This window comes from Zosterops lateralis (assembly GCF_965231275.1).
Source record: "Zosterops lateralis genome assembly, chromosome: 4".
Classification (NCBI taxonomy): domain Eukaryota; kingdom Metazoa; phylum Chordata; class Aves; order Passeriformes; family Zosteropidae; genus Zosterops; species Zosterops lateralis.
The window spans coordinates 47,299,174-47,326,403 of NC_139765.1; the positions used below are offsets into that span (position 1 = coordinate 47,299,174).

Consider the following 27,230-nt stretch of genomic DNA (forward strand, 5'->3'; position numbering starts at 1 on the left):
AGAGTAAACAAGGCTAGTTACATTTTGGGTTACAGGCAAATTTCTAGTTAGGTAAATCAGGGGATCAAAGCAGATCACTAACATCCATAGAGATATTGTCTGAGTCTAAGCTATAAATATATTAATACTCACTGCTGTTTTATTTACTAAACTCAATGCATTGAAGGAAGCAGATAAATGAAAACCAGGAGCTAATTAGCAGTTATTTTATCAGTAGTTTTTAATCAGGATTTCCAGAATTATTTATCACCTTTACAGCATTTTCCACCAAAGGATCAAATATCTATATACAAGTGACTTACATACAAATTCACAAATAATTCAGTTGCCAAATATAGGTATATAGGGGCCAGAAGCTTACAACACTACTAAGTATAAAGCAGAGGCCAATCTTACAAAGCAGGAACCATACATATGACATATTCTCACAAAGTATGCTCCTTAGTACTCAATGGTATCTGCCTTAAAAGGCCAAAAGAGAAGGATAGAAACCTTAAAACCATTGTTTCAAAAGATAATGTATCTCACAGCTGATACATAGAAAAGATTTAAATGAGTGTTCACACACTTCTTGTATCAAATAAACTTATGTCAACTACATCTTACAGAGAAATATACCAGGTAGTTACAGTATTGCCTTAGTTGCACTATCCCAGTTGACTCCTATTTTTTTCTGCATTAAACAAAGGAAATACCTTAGAATTTTAATACATTTAGATACTGCATAAGCTTTTTTAACTTAAAGCACTCTAAATGCATTTTTAACAATACCTGATCTCATTTTGACATACAGAGTGGATATCAAACTCATTATACATTAGAATTGTGTTTGAGAATTATACAATGGTGTAGGCTTTTGTCTTCTTTCTCACCAAAAAAAAAAAAAAAAAAAAAAAAAAACCTGACAAATGTGCAGACAATAATACTATTTTGTTAGAAGAAACTGAAGGAAAAGTAGGAGACAACTCTTCATTTACATCAACAATCATTACTGTCTATTAAAAAAAAAAAAAAAGGCTAAATCCTTCAGCAAGCCTTTCTCTATTGTAAATAACACAAATTGAGATTCCACAACAAACAAATAGAGAAACAATACAACTTACTCCTTGTGATATTTTAACTAGCAGTAAGGTATCAGGTCTAGCAAAATCAAAATACAGCTGCAAAAGGAGTCAACAAACAGCGTCACAAGGGCTTTTCATAAGAAACAAAATGACACAGAGATTTCTTTCTTCTAGTCTGAAGCATTGTAACTTCTTTGTTCAAATTTTTGGCATAAAAGCCTGCCACAAATGAGGCACACAGGTCTTAATTTAAACTGTGGTACAGAAGCCACAAAACATTACTCTTTCCAATTACTAACTAATCTAATGCTAAAAGCATGCAAATTGAGATCTCCAGCCATATGATGAAGCCTCATAGGACATGAGGTTCCATAAGTAGGAGGGTAAAAACATGCCCTTTTGCTATAAATAATGATTAACTTGATAGTTGTTATGCTGCTAGTGAAGGTCACAACTTATTTCCTTGTAGCCTGGGGAACACAAAGAATATTCACAGGAGCTTACAGGCTTAGGTACAGTAATCCTAATAATAAAGTTAGGAGGAACTGTCACAGAATTGTTACAACTGCTATTATGCATAATGGAATAGAACATTCAATAATATTTGTTACAGAAACACAAGTGCGTCATCAGAGATTGCTGGTCAGCCCACTTCCTATAATCCTTGGTATTGAACTATTTGCAATAGAACTTGCATTTAAAGCTGCACATACACTGTCATTTTCTATCCCACCTGAAAATAGTCCATTAGATTTAATGAATTTACAAATTCATGTATCCATGAGGGGTTCCTTTTCCACATCTTTATGCATGAAGAGTTCATACCACCAGATAAGCAATGAAGCTCAATTAAAAAATAACATAAATCAGTATCAAGATGTCCATACAGCAACAAACATTTAAAGGTATACAGCCCACACTAAAAGAACCCACACTAAAAGAAGTCACACCAAAAAAAATCCACAACAGACAATTAAGAAATCTTATTACCAGTTATTCGTGTCACTTACATTTAATGTAGCAAACAGATTACAACTCACTAGAAATCCACTATTAGTAGATAAGCACATCAATCTAAAATCCCAAGCAACAAAACTACTTCATGTGATGTTTAAAAAAAACCCAGTAAATTTGGAAATAAAAGAGAAGGTAATGAAACTATTAAAAGTGTTAAAATTATAAACTGCAATAGTTCACTGTTATTCCCTATAGGTTAGAGTTAATATATATATACACTGAAGTAATCATAAGTGAAATTATGATAGGTGGATGAAAGCACTGAAAAATACAAAATCAGCCTGAGACATTAGAATGCATGAAGTCTGTCTTAATTGATTGGGTCAGAAAATTTGTATTTTCATTAGAAGCTTTATTCATATGCTTGCCAGGATGTCAACAAGTATCCCCATCATCAGTAACTACGAAGCAGCAGTAAGGCTGGTCCAGAACAAAAGGAGAAAGTGTAGGGGGAGAGAGAGCACACAGCAGAGAACAAGAGTAGAAGAGCAAGCATGACACAGAAAAATTTATTTCTTGCTTCTTGTCAAAACTTTTAATTTCAGGCTCAGCAGGAGCCAGAATTATGAGTACACAAAGACAGCCAGACATTTTAGAGATCTATTACAATCGAGGGAATCTTACCATGATATCAAATTGAGACAATAAGGTATTACTGGAAGCATGTGATTGAAGGATACATTATGACTACAAACTAACTGAACTTCAGTCTTCCTCATACCTATGGCTTTCAGATACATTTGACATAGATCACTCTCCAAAGAGCACAGTAAACAGACAGAATTGCAACATGACCAGTACTCCTTCAAGCTACTCTTAGTGAGAGGGATGTATTTCTTATAATTGTGTCCCTGTCAGACTCGCTTAGATGCCTAATAAATCTTGGCAAGGAAATTAGTATCTTATTAAAAGCACTAGAATTTTTTTTTCAATCTGAAAAACGGCCATATGCATAGAATTTTAAAACAAACCTCTATTTCAGTTCTGTTTCAGAATAAAACCAGAGAGTTTTACAGACACTGAGGTGTCAGTAAAATTTTAAATGTCAGCTTTCATGCTATCCATTTTTCATTCAACAGAGGGAATGTTTAGTTAGCAGATACAGCAAGAGAAAAGCTTCAATTTTAATAATCCAGTGAATATATATTGCTTTCCCCTTTGTCAGGTTGAATAAATGTAAGCAAATAACTGTAGCATTTTCAAATCTTCCATGGATAAACCACAGTCAACTATGTGCTCTTCAAGTGAATAGAGAAGCAACACTCCAGAACAATACCAGAGCACTCTCTAACACTTGGGACTGACTTCAAAGAAAACATTAAACTGAGGTATTAACCAGAGGGGCACAACAGACTTGTGGAGAGGGAAATCTAAGAAATTTCTTTCCAGCTACTGAAGCAAAACTATTAAGCAATAATGGATGTCAAACAGAACATTACATCAGAGGAAGAAAAGATCAAACAATGAATGGCAACGTGGTATGCTAAAAAAACTAGCACTTCAAAATTTAAATGCTCAGGTCACACTCACTAGTAGCAAAAAAAAAAAAAAAAAAAAAAAAAAACCGAAAAACAGAAACAAACAAAGGCAGGAAGCCAAAACCAGAAAATCCAACATGAATCTGCATCTTGAATGCTCCATGTGGCTCTCAACCTGCAACAGAGGCAAAAAATGGGAAGATGGAAAACAGGAGAGCTGTACTCATCAGGCTGATTTTGTACTTCTCTAGATGCTGTGCTACATATTTGAAATTCTCCTGTCTAAAACTAGTAAAAAGATAACAAAATTGTGTTTTCAGAGTTTTCCATTCCTGTCCTTTTTAGTGCAAATTTCTGACTCTGCAACTGCAAGTCCTGAGATTCTCCTCGATTTCACTGGACATCAATGATATTCAGAATAGAATAACAACCATGAAAAGGGCAAAGACAATTTACATTACACATAGTTTTTGGCCTTGGATTATAGAATTAGTGGAGTAAGACGATTTTACTTTCATCCCTGTTCTTGATGTGAGAGCTGCCAGCTGAGGTTTCTTGACAGAGTTTAAACATCGGATTACAGACTGCCACAAAAGACACAATGCCACCTTGCCATCCCCTCCTCTCCACCACATGCTTTTTACAACATTAAACATAAATCAGCAAAGTGCAGGATCAAGCCTAATTTTTCCAGCCCATGTGTAAATTCTGCGCAATTCAAACTCCAGAAGCTGGTCTTGATTGCTGTAAAACCTCTTCAAGGTTCTGAGCTTATTAAGAGAATCAGAAAAGAGAGCTTGACATCCAAGAATCAAATCCTTGCTCTCTGCTAATTGGAATGTTGCAACATTGGAACAAAATACATCATAGGTATCAGTGGTGATGCATACCAATGTGCAGTTCATAAGATTTAAAATGAAAATAACAACATGGAAATTTTCTATCTACATTAAAACATAGCTTTTTCAAGACCAAATAAACAGTAAAAACAAAATCGGTTTCATGAGTATTTAACATCTAAATGTTACACATCCTATTTATATTTACTCGCTTATGCTGCATAAACATTCACTATAACCAAAGTAAAAACAGTGAACTGATACCTATTTCCTGATAAACATATACAATAATAGTAGGTTCATGCCACTTTCAGCATTCTTCCCTGCAGTGGTGCCATATGTGTTCATTAGTAAGAACAAGTATAGCAAGAAACAGTTTGCCATACAGTTACCATAATGTAGCTACTAAAAATTAATAAAGCCTCTTTGTGAGTCATCAGTTCAATCCCAAGAGACAAAAGGTATTGGTCCAAATATTTCTGAATGGTTAGGAAGTTATCAAAACAATCTATCAATATTTCTCCATATCTTTTCCTTTTACTGACCCAGAATTTTGGGGAGTTTTGTTTTCAAAATCTTTTCTTTCACATCACAAAATATTTAACAAAGTAGAAATAAAACTATTCCATACAAGAATGTCATTTAATAACAATTGAAAAAATATATTTTTCACCTTGCTATTATCAGCAGAGAGCCACCTTTCAATTTTCTGATAGACAAAAGATATTTCCAGCAATACCTGCATTGATGCTCCTTCCACCCTTGCGACACAGGCGACTCTATCCAGGAAAGTCACAGTTACAGGAACAGCAACAAAGAAACCTTTAAAAAAGGCTTTAATGTATCTCTTCCCCAAACCCTGAGCCTGTGCCATAATCTGAAAAATATGAAGGAAAGAGAAAAGTTATTATAAAACAAATTTGAAGTAACATCAATGTAGCAATTCAGCACAGAACAATTAAGAATAAATTTATTATCTGTTAGAGTCTCACAATATCCAGAGTGAAAAAAAGTGCGCACATGAGAATGGAAAAACCCCCAAACCAACAAACTAGAAATCTTCATCAGATTCTAAATGTCTATTCTACAGAACAGAGCTCCATACTTCACATTTAGTCTTTAGCTAATTTGAACATTTCTTGTGATCCTGTGCTAGCAAAAGTACTTGATAAAAATGACTCAATTTGGCAGGTAAGCAAGAAGCAAAGTGATACAAACAGACAAAATTTAATGCATTTTCAAGAAAAGAAGCATTGCAAATAATTTTCTCTCCATACACTGGTATTTATTAATTTTTCACCTCCAAAGGTGGACTGTGTTAAGGAAAAGAAAACTATTTGCAGCACATCACCTTTTCTTTATTAAATGCTGTCACAAACGAAAATGCATAAATGCATCATTTCCATACTGGTGGTAGCTGAAAATATAAAATCAATTCAAATTGTCACATATATCATAGGGACACACCATAACACAATGACTTCTTGTTCACCACTCCATCACAAAGTTAAAAGTATGTTGGCAGACTAAGACTAATGTAATGACATATGGGATAATTCCATTCCAACTCCATGCATTATACTATCTCCTGTTGTGGTGTGCATTTTGAATTTACCAAATTTCTGTACAATGGTTTGTCCCTATACCCCCATGTTAAATCCCTTTTTGGTTTTTCCCAAATTATGGATCCTGTCCATACTCTGCAACCCTGCCCAGATGACGAGAAAGTTCTAGTGGAGGGGCCGAGGGATTGGCAGTGTCCCTGCCTTCCCCTCCCTTCTTTATGTATGGAATTGTCCTACTGATTATCCTTTTGTTCTGGGTCATTCCCTCCCCGCCCCCACCAGGATTGGTTCTAGATTGTCCCCTGCCCCTGTCCACACCCCCTGTACTTAAGCTGAGACCCAGAGGGTAAAACTCACTTCTACGTGGGCCACCCTCTGGGTGAAATAAAACCTGGTTGAAACCCACGTGAAGTCCTCCTTTATTCCTCATCATCGCCACGCTTCAGCCTGAGGCTCAGACCCACAGGATCGGAAAGGCACCAAGCTGTACCTTTAAATGTGGATTCGGTGCAAGAGCGAGCCAGAAAACAGCACTAAACCCCCGCAATCTCCCATCTATTTATTTACCCCTGAACATGCTTGGAAAATACCCACAAAGTGCACTGAAACGCCAACTATTTGATTGTATTAGTTGTACCTCTGAAAAGCAAGCTGAATATCCAGGTAATGCTGCATAGACTCAAGCCTAATTCACACAACTGCAGTTTCAGTATAAGAAATGCTGCCCTTCACCTGTTGGAACTCCCTTTTGAACTGCTGCTTCCACCTAATGAATCCCTGGTAGATCAGCTTCTGTCTATATTCAAGAACATAGAGTTATTTTTCAATTAAAATAATGAAAAACATAAATATATGCAGTTTCATTCAATCCTCTTACAAAGTATTTAAAATTTCACAATATGATATTTTCTTTGTTGCATTTTCAGAAACATGGAAGTGATGCACTATTTGTATGCAGAATATAAACTGATGTCACTCTGATAAAATAGTACTGAAGGTAGTATTTCTGTCACAGAAAGAGCTTCTTAATTCCAAAAACCATAAAACTTAGAAGAGAAAACTCAGTTCTACAAAGTAAGCCATCTGCATATTCTTCACTAGAATTCTTTATGGATATTAATAGCTTTGCAATGACAAGATCTATCTTCTAAGACTATTACTTCTGACATTCAACTTCAAAAGGCTTTAATTATTTTTTAAGTGAAAATATTTCATCATCTGTAACTTGCTCATAAGTTTACATTTTCACACTGCTTATAATTCAGTCTTTTTCTTTCTGAACATTTCATGAAAACATTTTCAACTTGCATCAACCACTTTTACAAATAATCTGTGAAACAGAACAAAACTTCACCATTTCAAGAAAAAAGCTGTAAGGATTTACTCTCAGCTTCTCATGTAAGAACTTGTTATTAGATTCAAGCAAAAGAGATTATTGCCTCAATCAGCAGAGCTTTACCTTTGGAAAATACGCCACATAAAAATAAAAATCTCTAAGAATCGGGGGTTTGTCTAACTTCTGACTACATCATTGGCAACACCTTAATACCCTTCTCTCAACCTATTTACTTTGAACTTTGTGTCTTGAGTTTTGTGGCTGGAACTCTACTTCTCTGCTATGAGATCTGGCATCTCAGACCTCTGCACTCTAACGGCAATGTCAGCCACAAAACACCATTTCAAGACCTTACCCACAGATATATTCACTAAATTCTCTAGAGTAACTTGAGCAGGAAAACATTGTCTGACACATGTATCACAATATGGCTGATTTAGGAATAATTTTTAAAAATTTAGAAATCAAGCAACTTTACTTCTCTTAAAATTCCTCAGAGTCAAACCTCTTTTTCATTAATAATGAAACATTAATATTCATCCCATTCTTTCTACTACATCCATGGACAGATCTTGTTATAAACTTCTGTCAGAAGCCCCATGCTAGTATCTACAGAAAATCTGGAATCTGAAGAGAAGTAATTGGTCAGACAATCCACAGGAGACCAACCATATGCTTCCTAGAACTACAAGCTAATTAGTAGTGACAGAGAATCTAGCAGTCAGGTTAAAACTGCTAAGACAAAACGCTTCATTCTCAGTACACCACTTGGGCAAGTAACACCAGCAGTATTAAGCAGCTGTGGACAATTCCATGAATTAAAGTCCTACTTTTGTGGGTTTGAACATATGTAGCATTACATGGCACAATATAAAGAACATGAGGGGAAAAGCATCAGTAGTACCCTTGGTTTACAGGTGACCAGTGCATGTCACAATGACCAATGACAGGTTTAAATGCATGTCAGTGAGGCAAAGTATTGTTTGCTGAAAAACATAATTTCCGTATCACATATTTCTGGATCTCTGCCCAGTTTGACACTTTTGTTGAATAAGATCAACAAATCACAACACTTAAAAGATGTGAGGGAAAACAAACAAACAAAATCAAACACAAAAAAACCCAGAATAAAATATTTTAGAGATGCATGCACTTTCCAGGACCCATAAGTTACACTTGGTTAAGGGAAAAAAACCCACAGAATAATTCAGTAGAACTGACAAACTTCAAACCAACAACCTTGAAAACTTGTTTGAAATGGAAACACAGACAAGAAAAATCCAAGATCAAAAATGCTAGCATATAGCAGGTCAAAGCATTAAGAATTTCACATTGTGCAGCTCAGAGATTAAGGCAGATGGAGCACAGCAATATCCGGACTGAAGTATTTGGTGCACAAAAGGTCCAGGGATTATAATGAGCCTCTCGTGGGTACTACAACATATGGAGCAGAGATGCTATTTAGATATCTCTCTATGTATAAAACGTTTATTTTTTCTTACACTTGCCTGCACATTATAAGACATTGTTTATCAAACAGCCTGCAGAAAATCATCAAGTAATTCAGAAAGCCCCAGGTTACAATATATTTGCAAACCCAGGTACTTAAAAATTACCCACAGAAGTATGATAGGAAAAATAGCTGTAAAAACAAGGCATTAGCAGTCATCCGCAAAGGAAATAGAACGGTCCCTCATGTGCTTCTACAAGAAGACATGTGAGGGAACAGGAAGGAGGGACATACAACCTATATGCAAAACTACCCCACCAAGACTGTTACATTAGTGTGAAATGACCTATTTGATCCTGTTCAGGAATTAGTAACTATATGATATATAGTTCAAGAATCCATTGAAACAACCAACTTCTCTGTCAATCAAAATATGTATTTTTCTATAAATCAATGGCATCACACTAGAATTCAGGATATATGGTTTGAAAACAAAGAAGACTTTCATAACAAAAAACACAACACATGAATAAGCCCAAGTTTATTGTGTCCTATGAAACATAAAACTGAGGACAAAAACTTTTGTTTTTAAGACTGATCTAACTCAAAGATAGCTTAACAACAGGATATCGCTCAGTTTAAGAACTTGTGTGATCTTTTTAACACATTCTTTTTCTACAATCTTTCATGATACAAGGCCAGAGCTAAATACTGCCATGCAGCCTGACTCTCATTTCCCATTTTAGTTGCACATTTCCATAACTTTTATATTACAGTGATTACTGTAAGGGTACAAGCATGCAGAGTTTTTAGTAGGCTGATTTAATTCACATATATTTATCCAAGTACAGGCCTGGACATGATGGTGATGAATGCCACAGAAGAATCAAAATAGATTAGTCCATAAGTTTCCAGTTAAAATAATCAATATAGATCAGTGCATTTAAGTTTCCATTAAAAAATCCTATCTGGTTCCAGAGGAGCTCTCATTTATCCTTCAATAAAGCCAACTCTATCCTAGTATTATTCCACCATAGTGGTAACATGTCTATTCAATTAATGTATTTATATTCTGCACAGATTTTACTCATCCTATTCCTCCATCATATTACTCTCCCTCTATCCCCTAGCATACAAACATTAAAGAACACTCCTTTATTGTGAGTTTGGAAATAACTCAGGTCATGGAAATGACTGCTGTGTTACTGAAGAAGCAAATCATAACCTAATCTGCAGTTTCAGCAACTGCACACTATGCTCTGCTGTTCTTTTTTCTTTCCTCTAAATTAGTCACTTTGTTCTGACATCCAGATGTTTTGCTTGTTCCAAATACAAAGCAGCAGATTCTGTTAGTTTCAATTTCTTTTGTACCATTTTATTATGCCTTTGCTTGAATTTAAACAATTACAATTTCCATGTAATAGCTCCCAGCCCTAAGAAATATGTAGAATTTTTTTCCAGTCTACCACAATAAAGAAAAACAACAATAAAAATCCATTTTTCTAATCTTGTCAGTGCTGTAACATACAGAGAAGTTCCCAGAAGCAGACAAAACCAGATCAACCATAATGAGCTTTCAGCTTGCAAACCAAATAGAAAAGCTTAAACCACAAAAATCATCAACATAATCAGTCACAGAATTATTGCTGGGGGGAAAATCAGTTTAATATGGAACTGATTCTTCTTTTAATATAATATTACTATATCCCATCACTGGGATATATGTCATGTACAAAGGCTTAGTTGACATGTTGGTCGTTAATGGAAAGAAATTCATATTCTTACAAATTAATTTTGTGTTTCAAGTACACAAATTTTACCCTAATGGAAAATCTTCTATTTCCAAATAAAACATTACACTCTTCAAATACAAGCAAAACTGGAAGAAAACACAGCTGTAGACCAAAGTTAATCTCAAATTAACAACTAGTTCAGGATGGCATGTAACCAGCCATCCCTCAGTTCTTCCAAGTTATTCAGGATTCCATTTGATACACACAGGCATCAAGAAAAGGAATTACAATTTTAAAAATTAGTATTTATGACAAATCAGATTTTTTCCCAGCACTTAAAACTTCAGATGTAATGAAATATCTTGCAAGTACTATCACAAGCGACTGGCAGAGTACCAGCCCTTCTAACATAGAAGTTACAATATTGGGTTTTTCCATGTTCCTGTACCTTCAAAGAAACCAAAGGTCATTAATATATATTGTAGAGAAAGGAAAGTACAAAATTACATCATTTTTTGGAACTCACTTAAGAGAGCAACATAACACACACGCAGCTTCCTACAATTGAAAGTTCTGTGATGCTTTCAGCTGAAGGATTCAATGCCTGCAACCAAAGTTAATTGTCTAAATTAATTTTAAGTGTCCTTTCCAAACAACTACCAGCTGCTGCTATGTTTTCCTCTCAAGCAGACTGCATAAATGGGGAGTTGCTTTGAAACTTAGTGAATTTGTAAATTATATTTACAGTAAACAACAGCATAACCTTTGAATTTCAATGAATTTGTACATTCATCTAGTCAACTCTCTGGATTATTTCAAGCACCATAGAACTTCATGTTAGTTGTGGTTATCCAGAACCAATCTTAGACAAAAACAACTACAACAAAAAAAGGGAATATTCAGTTTTCACCAAAATATATACCTTTAAGTATTCAGATCACATTCAATGAACAGCCTAAGAATAACAGCACTCAGCTTCAAACATTAATATCATCAGAAACAAATTCTTCTAAAAGGCTTTGCTTTTGAATTAAGAGGAACTAAGTTTCATATGGAACAGAGAAGTTTCTTCTAGCCTAATGGAAAGTCAAATGAATACAAAAACAAATTAAGAGAAGAAATAAGATTCTCAGCTATAAATTTTTAAAGCATCCCAGTTTGCACCGAGTATATGCGGACAAAATAATGACTGAAAATAATATTTATTATGGTATGAAAAAAGTGATGCTAAGAGAAAGAATAGAAAATGCTTTCACTATTTGAAAGGTATTTTCCATTATCAGCATACTTCACGGAAACTACTAGTTTTCCCACAACTACTGTAAAAAAAGCTTTGTGCATCCTTGCTCAAAGCAGGGGACTTGGGACCGACTCCCCAACAGAACATTCCCATGAAACCCAGCAGTAAAACCTAAAGAACCAAGTACTTACTGTCTACTGTCTGGGGGATAGTCATAAACTAAATGTAAACTAATACAGAAAATTATACCTTCAAAAATAATGTCCTTTATTTTAACAACTCATGTTTTATCCTTGAACTCTAGAGGTCACTGTGGGACTTGTTAAGATCAGACCATGTGTATCCATCATTCCCCACCATATTGATTTTGAGTCTGGGATTTGTGATAACTTCAACCGCCATGTAAGTTTCTCAGGTCTCAGGAATAAGCAAAACAACTTAACGAGGATAAGGATACAGGTTTCCAGAAACAGCTGAAATCTGTGGCACCCTAGTCAACTTATGAAGATCTCACCACAAAATTACAACTGTCACTGTGAAACCATTTGAATCCTGAAATTATTGCTAGCATGCTTAAAATATTATTTTCAGGGATCTGGATATCACTCACTACTACACCATAGGTATAGTTATTTGCCACCAGGTCCAGGAAAAAATTTATTTTGGTAACAACATACAAGTTAAATAAAATAACCTGTACTTTTAAAAGTAAATTAAATAAAAGACTCCTGGAAAATCTTTCAAATACAGTAGTTAAAAATGTTAACTTTTTTTTTACAATATGCATATGTATTCAGTTACAAAGCTGCATATCGGAATAATCAAGTCTCATTCTGAAGTTTTCTAGAGAAATTACTTCATTTAACCCAAAAATCCTCAAGAGGTTCTGTCTTCCTAGTACATTTTGTTGAGAATTCCGATTTTCTTCCTAGCTGAACATTGTACAAATATGTGTGGCATCTGTTCTTACAGGAGAAAAAGAAAATAAAAATGTGCTGCTACAAGGAAGTTATCTAGAGAGATGTAAAGCAGCTTTGTCTTTTCTGGTATCTTGGTGTGCTCAAGGAATTCCAGTTCCACAGAACAAGAATGGTAACATTAAAAAAAATGTAAAACTTCTATAATGGAATACTGGCTAATTAAAAGATTTTACAAGGTTAGAGTCTACTTATTGTTCAGCTGTACTTTTTCTATCTAAGCTTTTTGCCAACTTCCCAGAAAAATTGCCTTTAAAAAAGTAGGAACACCAGAGAGACGTGTTTAGGAAATGGCTGAATCTCTTCAGCTTCAGACATTGCAGCCTTTCCACCAGATGTGGAAAAGCAGCCACTTTATGAAAGTTATATTATTATAAACAAAAAATAAAACAAATAAAAGCCCCAACTAAAAACAACAAAAAATTCTCTCTCAGATGTCCAGGATGTAGGATAACAGGAAAGCCACTCCATCGGGATATCAGAGAACAGTCATTAACTGTAGTCCTCACAGGACAAACACAAGATGTGATAGAAGTGTCATAAAACAGAAAAATACGTTAAGTAAGAACTGCATTTAGTCCAGAACTGCATTTAGTGCAGGACCAAGAGCAGTAGACAGCACAAGTCTCAGCCACAGACATGATGCCAGTGAAGAGGAGCAGGACCCCGGAGTCGCTGCCATTCCCTCGCCCCAGTGACCCGCCCTGCACCGGCAGCAGGGCACGGCCTCTGACAGGCGGAGGATGCACAGCGCGGCGCTGTTCTCGTATTGACTCTGCCGCCGCTTTTTAACCCAGTCCCCTCCCACGGGAAATAGCTATCCCGGTACTCTGAAGGGGCAATCTGAAGGGCGAAGAAGGGCGGAATGACACACCCCCGCACCGAGGGGAGGCGGCAGGGGGCGCCGTGCGGGAGCGGCGCTTCCGGCAGCCCGCGGGCCCCGCCCCAGGGGACGCGCCGGCCGGGGCGGGGCGGGGGCGGCGCCGAGCGCTGGGGCGAGCGCTGGGGCGAGCTGGCGGCCGGGCCCGCCGCGTGGTGCCCGCCTGTCCCCGCCACCGCCCGCGGAGGCCCCTCCGCTCACGCCCGTCCCCGCTCCCTCCTCCAACGGCGGGCTGGCTCCCCGGCCCCTTCCCCGCCCCGGCTCCCCGAGCCCGCCCGGCTCCCGTGGCCCCGCCCGGCTCGGGCCGCTCCCGTCGCTCACCCTTCGCTCCGTTCGGCGGGGGGCGGGCCCAGCACCGTCACGTGAGGCGCGGAGCCCGCGGGGCTCCCGAACGGCCGCCCCGGGCCGCCCTGAGGGGCCGCGGCCTGCCGGGCTCGCCTTGTGCCGCGCACAGAAAAGACAGGCCCTGCGCGGAATACGGTACCTGGCCTGATCCGTTGTCAGCCCCTGTAGTTACAGCTTGATTCCCCAAAAACTTGAGGATACTGCATTGCAGTGACCGTGTTTTCCTTCAGTGAGGACGGAGATTCAAATACACCATGAGTATACTCTTGTGGCCATTTTTTGGCAATTGGACAACAATAAATCTCTTTGGATATTCCTATGTAATATTGAGAGTTCTTAATATTTCAGTACAAAGCTGTTCTGTACCTTGTATATAGCGTAACCCACACAAAAGGGCAGGATTTTTGTTCAGGCGGTGACTTCCCCCAGAGCAGACCAGATTTGATGGGGACTGATGTCAGGCACATCTGCTGCAGATACAGCTGGCTGCACTGGACTGGCTCCATGGATGCTGGCTGGGCTTTCCTGCCTGGTGCTGATGGATACACCAGGCCTTGTGTCTTCATTCAGTGTTTACTTGTTTTTATCAGTTGCTGTAACAGGTGCTAGTATTGTCTGAAGAAGGAGGTTTTTCCACATAGTTCATGTACTTCAAAGAGGGAAAATCCACTATGGGTTATCACACACGTAGGAACTGCCTCTGGCTCAAGGAGTTCCTAACTAGATGTGAGATACTTCTACTAGTCAGGCCATTATTGGAAACCAATGTATGATGATACCTCTGCCGGGTCTGTGCAGTCAGATATTTGCAATTTATTACTAAAATGTTATTTTTAAGCTCAAATATAAAATTGTTCATAATTGAATTGATCTTGACTTTGAGGCTGAGCTCTGAAAGTATAGATGTGTAGTTGTCTGTGATCTGATCATGTCTTTATACAGAGATAAAATATTTCCACTGTTGTTTGAGATAGGAGTCAACTATCTTAGAAGGCACTGCAGTAGAGTACTTATTAATAAATTGAATTGGAAGGCACACTTTAAGACCATTTTTAGTACAAAGTATATGAATTATGTACGCATGATCTATACAATTTCTTTTTACACACTATTCCAAACACAAAATGCCCAGCCTTTTGTAAAATCCAAGCCTTTCAGCAATGCTTACCACTTTTAATGCTTTGTTTTGTGGGACTTGGGGCGTAGCTCATGGTGATGGGGTTATCCATAGACATTGTGTGCCCAGAATTGTCACTGCCCTGACCACCTTCCCCGTCGTCCCCTCCCTCCCCTGCCACGGCTGGGGGAATATCGCCATGGGTGAAGGGGCTTCCGGGATCCTGCAGGGCTTGGAGCTGGGGCTGGTCCCTCCTTCCACTGGGGGATTGGGGCAGCAGCCACTCAACATAGTGAATGGATTTGCTCTGAGTTCCTGTTACCCTGTGGCATTTTTTCGGTTTGTTTTGGATTTTTGTTTTTTTTCCTTCAGCACCGCCACCGGGGCCTGCCGGTTTGTTTGATGTTTCCCTGCCCCTCGGGAGCTCAGGGCCAGCGCGTGTGGAGCCAGACCCCGGGACCCGCAGTGCCTCCCGCCGGACCCTGCCCCGGGGCTGCTCCGTGTATGGCTGCGAGCCTCCCGTTCACCGCTGTCTGTACACTGCAGGCCTGCTCGCCTTCTCCCTGTTTCCCGGCCATTCGTGGGTCCAGAGCCAATGTGTGCGGTGCCACGGGCACTGGGAGACGGTCGTTTTTTTCCATTCCAGGGAGGTTCCCGCCTTCCTTGACAAACACTTGTCTTTTAAACCAGGACATGCTTAAAACATTTTCACGAAAGAAACATACTTAGCTTTGGTATGATTTTGTTTTCTGAAATACATGATTTGATATGTATCGCTTTGTACCAAGATATTTGCTACCCAGGGAAAACCAGTGAAACCCTATTTCATTTTTTGTTTTCCCTTGACACATTTTTAAATAAGCATTACCTTTACAATCAAATAAGTCATAGTAACTTTGTTGTTAGTTAACCTTTATTTAATGCATTCTTTAACACATTTGAATAGTGTGCTGTCTTTAAGATTCTACAGGTAGGTTATCAGTGTATTGTGTGGAAATTAATAGAATATTTTGCCACTGCTATCCACCATCTCCATTTTTCTGCAAAAATTTTATTGTGAAACCTTCACTAGCTGTTTACAAATATGCTACAAAACACAATATTGTCTTTTTAATTGTAACATTAGAGAAACATCTTACGAGAATGTGCCTCGATGCTTCCATGCATTGAAGCTGACAGTGTGAAATAATTCCCTCTAAAACTCGAGCTGAAACTCTTTTCAGATTAAAGATTTTTGCTATAAACCACTCAAGATCAAATCATGGCTTATCAATTCTCTTCATTTTGAAATCAGGTGTGTGCTAAGCAACTAGCAGGAAATGCCCATTCTTACTCTTCATTTAGTTGTGGATAAAGTGACATTTATCTAAGCTGATACTGACATTATGAGCTGCAAATGATGCATTACCAATGTTTGCACCTTTTTTTTTTTTCTTTTTTTTTTTCATAAGTATTCCTACCGCAACTGCACTGGTACCCAAAAGTAAATGACAAGGTTTTTTGCTTTCAACTCTAACAAGAAGGTACTGAAAATGTTTTGCTGCTTCTATGCTTTGATGCATCTGTGACTGAAAAAAAGAAAAAGCAAGTCCTTTTTACCCACCTCTTCAATTACTTTTCAGTTGAGAGTACCATTAAAGCATTCTTGGCAACCTACAAAACTTTTGCACTACAATATCCATTTAAAATACTCCACAGACTCTCAAACAGCAAGCTTTAGGCTAAAAACACATTTAGTTCAGTTTCCTCCAGGTTAATTTCATTTTGCATTTTAAGAACACAGAAAATCTCTGGGAGATATTCAAGACGTGCTTGAGTTAAAATTACATTTGAGTTACCCTACAGATAGTTGTATTTGCAAATGTAAGATTATTTAAGACATTTTTATCTTCCTCCATATAGTAAAAGAATGAATGTTTGAGTGGTGTTGAGTGCACTGCTCTGAGGAAGTGTGTTTTGGAGGAAAATACTGGGCCAGATCCAACTGCCTCAGAGCATAAAGAAAAGGTGCAGTGAAAAGGGGGCACAGGATCAAAAAGTCTGATTTCTTAATGGATATTGCAGATAAACACTTCATATAGTCCAGCTGTGGCTTGAAGAACTTGAGGCCCAAGGGCAGCAATCAATGATGTGGCACAAAAGAGGGCAATAAATCTTAAACTTACTATTGTACTGGAAAAAATATGATTGCTGCATCTTCATCTCTATTTCATTACATGACTGGGAATCTAACTCCTGCTACCTTTGACCACATACTATTCATGTTATGCCTCATACACACTAAAACATAGTCTGGCCTGAATAAAGTAGATTTTGCTTCCAGTTGGTCAGGCAAGCCACAGAGCATAAAATTCTCTAGTGACCTCTCCATCTGGGAAAAAGAGAATTAAAACACAAGACATTTATTCCTGAAATCCTATCATGAGTCAGTGAAAATACCATAATCTTTGAAGGCCAGAAAATATATATCAATGATATATCAATAACTTATGATAGTCAAGTTAATTGTGTTGGATTCCTCAAGGAACTGTTATTACACTCATATTTTTCATAGGAAAGAAGAAAATAGACATAATTAGCAAAGAGTCTGTTGTCAACAAAGGTAAGTTCTTGACAGGCTCATGAAAGATTTTTCAGTTCAGATTTAATAATTAAAAAAAAAAAAAAAAAACAACCAATCTTATTACAAGAAAAAAAGTCTATAATAGAAATTCTAATAAAATTTTTATAACAACTTTCTTACATTTACCTCCCTGCTATTTTGCTCACTCTTCTGTGTTTTCCACAGGTCTTTAGATGGTTTGGTTTAGTGCAATGGCAGTTGTTTGTTTTCTTTGTTACCCCTGCAACTGGTTTTTCCCAATTCCCCAGGTCAGTGTATTTTTAGCTGACCTACAGGAACTTGTTTACAACCCTGAAGTTTCCAGTGTCATCTTACGCTTCCCCCCACTCCTGCCATTCCAACCCTGTGTCTTGGTTTGGGAAGATAGGTATCTGCCAGGGAAGGCTGGAATATCCCTTGGAATGGAGAATGTAAATCACCCCCCTCCCTTTCCAAATTATTATAAATTTGCAATTAGAGGCTTTCAGGCAAAGATATGGGAATAGGAATAACATTCCTTTACTAGGAATATTAAGACCACAAATGTAGTAGTAAAAAAAAAACCAAAAAAACCCACTAGCAAGCAAACAAAAATCCTAGAAACCCCTACAGAGTCAGAAATACAACCTGACACCCTGTTGGTCAGGGTGTTGGAAGCAGTCCAAAAGTAAACCTTCCTGGAGTGGCAGATGTAGTTCTGTTGGAGTAGAGATGATCCTGTAGAAGGGGTCCAGTAATGATGAGATGAGTCTGGTCTTCCACTGGGAATCCATTGGGAACACTGCATGCCTGGTGTTTCTATATCTCAGTTTTTATCTAGGTAGGAATGGTTTGGCTCCCCCCACTGGGTGGAGCATCTCACAATGGGATGATGTAATATGCCATGTCATTGGTGAGCCTTAATGGCCCATTACCAGAAGATATCCCCCTGCAGGGATGATGAGTGGTGGAAGAGATAAGGAGCACAGCTCCACCTGGTTTTAACAGCTGGCCCATTACCAGAAGGCACCTGCCTCGTCCCCCCTGGAGTTACAAGAGTTAAAGAAAAAACATCTCCCCAATTTCTTTAACAGGTGAAATAGAATACACATTTTTACATAACCCAAGTACCCTGTAATCCCCTGCACTGCATCATTATAATAAGAGCATAAACATTGCATTTTGCCATCTGCTTATACCACTTATTACTATGAATTATGGTTGTATCCCACAATTATATAAAATTACCAAAAAGTAAAATACAGAAACATGGAATATCTCAATTTGAAAGGGACCCATAAAAATCTTTAAGTCCAGCTCCCCAATCCTCACAGGACTACCTAATCTAAAGCATATGGCTAAGTTGTTTAGATGCCCCTTGAACACTGGCAGGCTTGTGGCAGTGACCACTTCTCCAGGGAGCCTGTTCCAGTGACTGATCACCCTTTCAGAGAAGAACCTTTTCCTTATGTCCAATCTGAACTTCCCCTGATCCAGCTTCATTCCATTTCCTCATGTCCTTGTGCCTAGCACTGGTCATCAGTGTGGAAATCAATACATTCGGTAAGTACCTCCTGATCATTATAAAATTGTTGTTACAGGTAAGCAAAGTAAAATAGTTGCAGGAATGCTAAAGCAAGCTCAGCAAAGCCTGACAAGTCCAGAAGATTTGCAAAATCACTATAAAGTCCATGTTCTGCTGCTAGCCATAGCAATAATATATTTACTGAGCCTGAGCTACTGGTCTACCTGGGTCCTAAGTATTTAGAAATGTGAAAGTAACTCAGCATAATATTACTAATTGCTTGATACTCTTCAATATATTTAGGATGCAATCCTATGTAGTGTGTAAATCCTTATCTTGCATTTAAGTGAAAAGTAGAGTTTACAAAGGTTAGTAGCAAAAACCCCCAAATGTTAGTACCAAAAAACAAATGTAGAGCAATCATTGTAGATTAATGATTATTAATGATTGGCATAAAACAGACAACATTTAGCATACTATTACATGCAGTACATTCTTTCAGTACTGTCAGATTTAAAGGCTTACATTTACCTGTATTGAATGAGTATTTCTGTGCTGTCCTTTCTCATTACAGAAACTTTTTTCTGATTCATTTCTCCTGTACATCCATTTTATAGGTATGTAATTAACAAGTTGCAAGTTGTTAGGCAGTTGATGAAGGGTGAAGGAGGCGCTGATTTGTTTTCTTTATTTCCATATTTCCCATAATACTCTGATGAGAGCATGATGTGAAAGCATTTTTACTCTGTATTATTCTTTCTTTGTTTCATCAGAATAAGAAGTGGTTTGTGAGGCCATTTGCAATTCCTCAAATTCCATTAAATATTAGTGTCCAGGGAAGCCTAAATCAAAAACACAGTAAGTGCCACATGAACAAACCATTGCTGCCCCTGACACAAACAACCAGGTTAAGGAAGTACTTTTTTTCTGACTATAGCTGTGTATCTGACCACTCTCAGCTTGTTGTTTAATAATATGCTGTTTTTGAAGACCTAGACAATTCAGGAACTGTTTATTACTCAGTCCTCCCTCACCTATTCACTTTTAACCAGAGAAAATAATAACTGTGTGGGGCAACCCACCCTTCAACCAAGCAGGGGGGAGGGAGACATTTTAAGACAGTTTCATTGCTGGGGTCTCACAAAGGCCACCCTTGTCTACTCTTGTCAAAGGTGTCTACCCTAGAGTGTTTGTAGCAACCTTTATTTCAACATTGTTTCTAACGCATAATAAATAGCTTTCACGGTGAAAAGTCCATCCTCTTATGCATGTGCCTCTGAAAAACCCTACCCTTAACTATATTGTATTAAGTAAAATCAGCATGAGACGTTTTCAGTGAGTGGGAGCTGAATTAGAAGTAGGAGAACAGGCTGAGAGCTGTCGAGATAGAAACAACTGAAAGAGCAGAGGCATGAGAAAATTAAACCAATGTGTGCATGGTGGAGTGTATTGAAATGGCAAATAATAGTCTGGAAGAATTGGTAGGGGACAAGCGGGGGACAAGCAAGCAGAAACATAATAGAAAGTGTGGATGAATATGAGAGACAAATGGCAAAAACAAAGACCCCTTTATAATAGGCAGGAACAATAAGCTGTGTAATCACAAAATCCTGCTGTGACTGAACTCCTGTGCAATTACTGAATGGACACATACCCCAAATGCAGCACTTTGAAGAGTATGGCAACATTTTCTGTCTCTTGTTTCCAACTCACCTCCCCTCCTCACCCCCCAGTCAGCAGCAGCTTGCGTGGTATGTTCATTTTGCCCAGGGGTAAGCAGAACCTCCCTGCAAGCAAACCCAAGGCCAGAGCGGCAGCTCTAATTAGTTCCTAGTCAGCACCATTAGTTCCTAGTGGCATCATCAAATCATTCTTAAAAAGTTCTCTTTCTTAATGCTACACACATTTTTGTTGATTTTTTTCTTATATATTGGTACTTTAGAAAGTATAATACATTCATTACTAATATATTTTAAACAAGTATGTGACACAATGTTACAGGAGAACAGTGAGTGTAGCAGCTAGAGGCAATTGGCATCACCATTTCCCTCTGTTAAGTATGTATTTTGAAGACCTTATTACAGCTTGTTGGGTCACCATATTCTGAGTACGTTTTGTTTGCTGAAACAATTTTTACTTCTAATAGTATAGCCTGGGCTGAGTTTAAATGTTTTCTGAATTACATCACCACCATCTGAATCCAAAATCTCCAAAGAACAACTAGCTGCAGTCTTTTTGAAACCTCCCATGGGAAAAATTCCTTCCAAACACATGAAATTAGAGTCAATAAATGACTAAGGCATCAGATGCAGAATTGAGACACTTAAATCCAGAGTTATGGTTCAAACACTACTGCTCAGCTGTTGTATAACCTTGTGGATAATTCCTCATTTGACCTGCAAGTTCTTTGTGAAATCCTCCTTTCCTGCAAGCTATATTTGCACATACCTGAATCAGAGCACTGAACAGATGAGGCTTTTATATCTGACAGGAATTACCATAGCAAGACTTACACTTATCCCAAAGAATCAAGAGTGTCAAAACATTTAACTTGTTTTAAAATAGCAGGATTTAGTGTACAAGCACCAATGTACTTAGTGAAGTGTGTAGGGAAGGGGATTTTGTTTATAGTTTCCTTGCTCAAATCTTTGGTTTCTTTCTGAAGCTCAGGAGTTTCTAGGGTTAATCCATACATCCCAGATTGACTCCATGTACAAGAGAGATATTGACTGCTGTTGCTACAATGTAAAAGAAAATGGTAACTTGCTCTTGTAATTTACACAGCTCCTTCTTCTTCAGAGTGCTCAATGCCTATTCTAAAATTTCCTGCTGGACCTCAAGGGTTGAAGACAAAACAAGTTGTTTCCAAAACCTGATCAGGTTGGCATGAAGTTTATCTGTGGTAGTTTGTAGGAGGCAATTCTCAACTGCACAGCTTAATTTCTTACCTCTGAGTCATATTCATGTTGTTTGGATAGAAATTTCGAGTTATTAGGGACATCTTCTGTAAAATACTCAGTCTGAAGTTTATATGAGGATACCTAAAATAACACTGATTATATGACTGAGTGGAATTGGGTCTCTTCTTGCCATCTATTCCCTCAGTATCTCTACTCACACACATACACACACACAAATATATATACCAGTGAAATTTCTGGGTGTAACTTACCCAGCCATTCATCTGTCTGACCACTTTTGTCTGACCACACCTTGGTCTGTCCATTCTCGTGGGGTTCTGTAGCTGGGACAGACAAACTCCTTTGTGAGGCTCCTTAGCCCCACCTAAGCTAAAGGACAGCAACAGGCAAAGGAGACATGATGGAGTTAAGGCTTTAGCTCACTTATCACTCTTTGTCTGCTGGTCACACCAGTAAAACAGCCTGTAGTTTTCAGGGGCACCTAAATTAGTCAAATCTAATGTAGCCATTTTTTACTCTACTGCATTTCAGTTCCCATCAGTTGACCTTGGAGCCACTTACTTGAGACCTGATGTAAGATTTTTCTTTCAATGAGAAAAGGTCTCCTTTTCATTGCATACTTGATCATTTTAAAAAACATTTTACAGGGTCATTTTTTCAGTTCTTATCTTGACATTCCTGCATGAACCACTAAAGCTGAAACTCACAAGAAAACAGCCTCATCAGGAGCTAAAAAAATGAAATGTAATGGTAGAAATTAGGGAAAGCAATGGAAATTATTCTAAAGCTTTTCCCAGACTTCATTTACATGTATGCATATATCCTCTTGCCTGAAGTCATTGCAGCACAGGTGTTTGGGTCTCTCATTAAAATGAATCTCAGTAATAGTGTCTCCTTAAAAACAGTCATGTTTTTAATTTGCTTATATTTGTACATTCACAAGTAAGCGTACAGGTCTCATTTTCATTCACAAAACTCATCTCATATGTCCATTAAAGTTCATACACATTGAAATTTCTAAGGCTTAGCAAAAAATAATTTGGAACTTCAAGATCAAAATATTATCATCTGAATATTATGTCTACTGGTTAGCATCTTAAAAAACTGTGAAAATGTGTTCTACTATGGCCAGGTGAATTCTTCAGCAACCTGTCAATATAGGATATATAGGATATAAATCCCTTGCAGGGAAATAAATGTAATATACTCTGGGTTTATATACTTAAGGCTAGCTCCAGAACCATCTACAAGTACCTAGGCTTTGTGTTTCTGCCTGGTCTCCTTCCCAGCCCTAGGAATGCATTGGCCTAATGGAAGCACCCAGGGGCAGTTGGTCCTCAGAGCATCCACAGGGAGCTGCCTGGTTTCCTCAGTTCAGTACCAAAGCTGCAGAACAGCTGTGGTTGGAGCAGCACCATTGGTAAGGCTTGTGTACCTCAGTGCGCTCAGGTGAGCGCAAGTCCCAAGTGCTGTGTCAAATCCTGTGCTGAGGACAGGCACCTGCATTAGCTCTTTTAATGAGCTGTGTGCTATGGTACTTTGCTGCTGGTGGTGATACAGGCAATGTCTTACTCACTGAAATGTTCACCCAGGGAGATAAACAAGTTTGAGAGCTGCTCTCTGACTCTGCTTCAGCAGGCAAGTTTTAAATGAAAAATGAAATTATCTAGGCAGCATGTAGGCAGGTATGTAATCACAGTGTCCTACTCCCCCCAGAAACACATGAATTGAATCATGCTGTGTTTGACAATACAGCAAACTGCTGACTGTGTCACCTAAACAGAGAGAGCTGTACAAGAGGTGCTTTACCCTGTGTTGGGAGCCTATTAAGAAGAGCATTTTCAAGCTGTAGATGACAGAGTGCAGCAGAATTTTTTCCAATGAGAGCAACTAGCACACCACACATACGACAACTGAGACAAGACACATGACAAGGAAGAACAAATGCACATCTCCATTCTGTTGGGTTTGATATTCATATGGGTTTAACTGAAAATCTGTGTCCCAGCCTCACCAACTTATATTTATCACATTTAAAGTATATTATAAGTAACATTAATACATGCCTACTAACCTCAACATGATTAACAGTACATAATATTTAACATAAAATTTGGGAAGGGAGTACTATTGCAGGTTTGGCCCAAGTTGTGGTATGGTCTCCACAACCTTAACTACATTATGATAGTCTCAACAATGGTCAAAGATCTACCTGGAAACTGCATATGGATCAACCATAAAGCACTCAGACCAGCTGAGTGCTTTAACTATGGGACTGCTGTGTGAAAGAGGAGGTACTGCCTCTCCTGGTCACATTTGGTTGGTGTTGCCCTTCTAGGAGGAATGCCATGGGAACTATTAGGTTGAGCACTGCAGACCTGCGTGAGAGCTAAATGCTAAGCTGCTTGCATAGTGCTGACACCAACATGCCTTGGTCATGGAAATTTGAAAACCTAGAGAATGCTAAATACAAAGGTGTACGTTCATACAGACTTTTAAATATCAACAAAGAAGAGTAATGCCAGGCCTTGTACCTTTGGATGTCTTATTTGAAAACTTTCAATTACTACATATACCAGGTGCCAGTAGAATATCCCTTCAAATGTATTGCATTCAATACACTGTGTATAATAAGGTAAATTCAATAGCTCTCTCCAGGTTAGACTGTTCTGTTCCGAATTGCAGTGTTGTAAATACAAGTAACTCCACTGAATCTGCTTATAGAACCTCTTTTTTAAAATCAGATTGATATGACTAACCCCAACTAAGCCACAGCATGAACTATTTCTTCTAAAGAGATAGTTTGCGTAAGGAAGGCAGAATTTTTACAGATTTTCCAGGTGCTTGAGACCTAGGTTTTAAGAAGAAAGGGGAAATACTAACCCCTGAAATATTAAATGTGAACTTTCAAGCTTTATTCTTAACAAAGAATAGTACATGTCTTGTGGCTTAAACTAATTTGCAAACACTAAAAAGTCAAAAGCCTAGAAAAACATGTCTTCCATAAATACCACTACAGATTATCAAAGTACCATGAATATCTTTTGCAGTTAGCATGATGATGGTAAAGCATCTTTACGCACCTTGGTTAAAAAGTGAGACAATATGTCCACTTGTTTTGTGTCAGGTATAAAACACATTTCCATATGATGCACAGAGATTATAGCATGAACTAAGATTAAATATCAGAATAAAATTCCTGTATTTTCTGGATAACACTGTAAATCATATGCACTGAGCCCCATGACAACTTCAGTTGGGAGACTCTAAAATGTAAGTGATCACCTCTGCTAGGGAAAATTCTGTGTGTGAGGACAAAATATATATTAAAGGTAAGAATTCTAAAATGTTGGTCTTTTAGGGATCAGAATATATAGGTTTGAAACTTTGGGTATGTTTTTGGGGGTTGAGCTTTTTCACCTTTGTAGATTGATGTGAAATCAGCATGGGAATGTATGTTTTCTCAATTTGGGCTCAAAGAGGTAAAAGGCTATTTGTTTGGCTCTTCCTAACTGGAAATAAGTACTCTGAAATCTGTGGAACAGCATCCAGATGAATCCAAACTTTTGCTTACATAAAGTTACTCTAGTAATCCTTTAGTGGCATAAAACATGTTTTTCCAGTAATGTTGTGTGTAATAGTTCACTGGTATTTTATTGAATTTGATCAATTTAGTGTACTAATTGTGGTTTTAGACTTATCAATTTACTTAAGGTTTTACATTTGATGGGTTTTTTCCAAACACGTGAGAAATGTGTAGATTATAACATGCCACACTGATCTCATTTATTTCTGACAGCTTAGAAAGAATATGAATTCCTTTATTTTGCCCTTTTTTTACTAATTGTATGCTGTATATTAGCATGTGGTTTTAAAATTCTAATGTGTAGCATCACTTGATTTCAAAACACATTACGGAAGTAAAACACAACTATGTAGTAATTGCAATTTTATGCTTCAATTCTCCACTACATCTGAGCATTTCAAGATTAGTCTGTTGAAGATGATTGCCTCTGAACTATCTGACTGTGATGGTTTACAGAGCTTTCACTTTCACCCCAAGTATTTACCTGATCATATACACTTTTTTCATACTCTTGTTAGATACAGTAATCTTAGAGGAAGTAACTTAAATAAAATTATGTTAGTTGTAATCTGCTTAAAGCAAAAATACTTTAGTCTTGAAGTTTAAATACTTTTATTCCTATTCTATGAAGAATTCCAATTATATAAAGAACTTAGTGGGTATTCCCAATTGCATAATGCATAAGCCTATGCAAAACCCCTCTTATTAATAAACCACTACATTTAAAATAGTCTTTGATCTGAAGAGACAAACCAAAGCAAAAAGTGAGAACATCAGTACTGGAAAATATACCTTAAAATTTATTTTTAATTAATTTTATAAGATCATTAAAATAATTATCATTATCATCAACTATTCTTTGACACATTCTCTTAATATCTTCATTATCCATCACCATTATGCTATTTATTCTGAACATATTTAGGAAAATATTAGAAAATTGTCCCCTTACAACACATTTGTGCAAAAACATATTTCTTTTGAAGAACTCAAGATCTTTTTTGACCTGAATATTACCAGCAATATTTTTCTTTGGGTGCTGAAAACTCATACAGCTATGTACTCAATAACATGTTTGCCCTAGAGCAGCATCCAATATTCCTGATATGTTGTTTATTCACCTATTTTCTGGCTCTACTATGCCATGATTTCTGGCTGGAAATATGCTTAAGGATGGGAGCCTGCCCTTTTCCATGCATTGCACTGTTCTGACTGTGCTGCGCCAAAGCATCATCTAATAGGCACTTAGTGAAATTCAGGCAAAGCAGGAGAGGCAGAGTGCTCAGTGTCCCCCTGACTGCTGTATGATTTCGTCAATATGATGCTTTACAGGCAGGGAGTACAAGACACCTACAGAAGACCTGAGAAGGGGGTGAGGCGGCACCCAGAGCCGCGAGCCGCCTCCTTCCCGGGCGCTTCTCCCACGTACCTGTGCCTGTGCCTGTGCCAGGCCTGTGCCCGTGCCCGTACCTGTGCCTGTGCCAGGCCTGTGCCCGTGCCTGTGCCTGTGCCTGTGCCTGTGCCCTGTGCCTGTGCCTGTGCCTGTGCCTGTGCCCGTGTCTGTGCCCGTGCCCGT

The 27,230-nt window shown here is 38.1% G+C and overlaps 1 protein-coding gene across 3 annotated transcripts in view; it reads right to left on the bottom strand.

Moving 5' to 3' along the window:
- Positions 1 to 13,936, bottom strand: part of IMMP2L (inner mitochondrial membrane peptidase subunit 2) — a 432,115-nt gene extending 418,179 nt beyond the window's left edge. The window contains exons 1-2 of one of the 3 annotated variants that reach the window (XM_083859972.1): positions 13,901 to 13,936; positions 5,072 to 5,275 (exon numbers count right to left, since the gene is read on the bottom strand). In XM_083859972.1, coding sequence (XP_083716098.1) covers positions 5,072 to 5,272 — 201 coding nt within the window. In that variant the 5' untranslated portion in view covers positions 5,273 to 5,275; positions 13,901 to 13,936. Of the gene's footprint in view, positions 1 to 5,071; positions 5,276 to 6,695; positions 6,755 to 13,900 lie in introns of those variants that run through there. The other 2 variants (XM_083859973.1, XM_083859974.1) reach the window with 2 other exon arrangements.
- Positions 13,937 to 27,230: the final 13,294 nt, after the last annotated feature.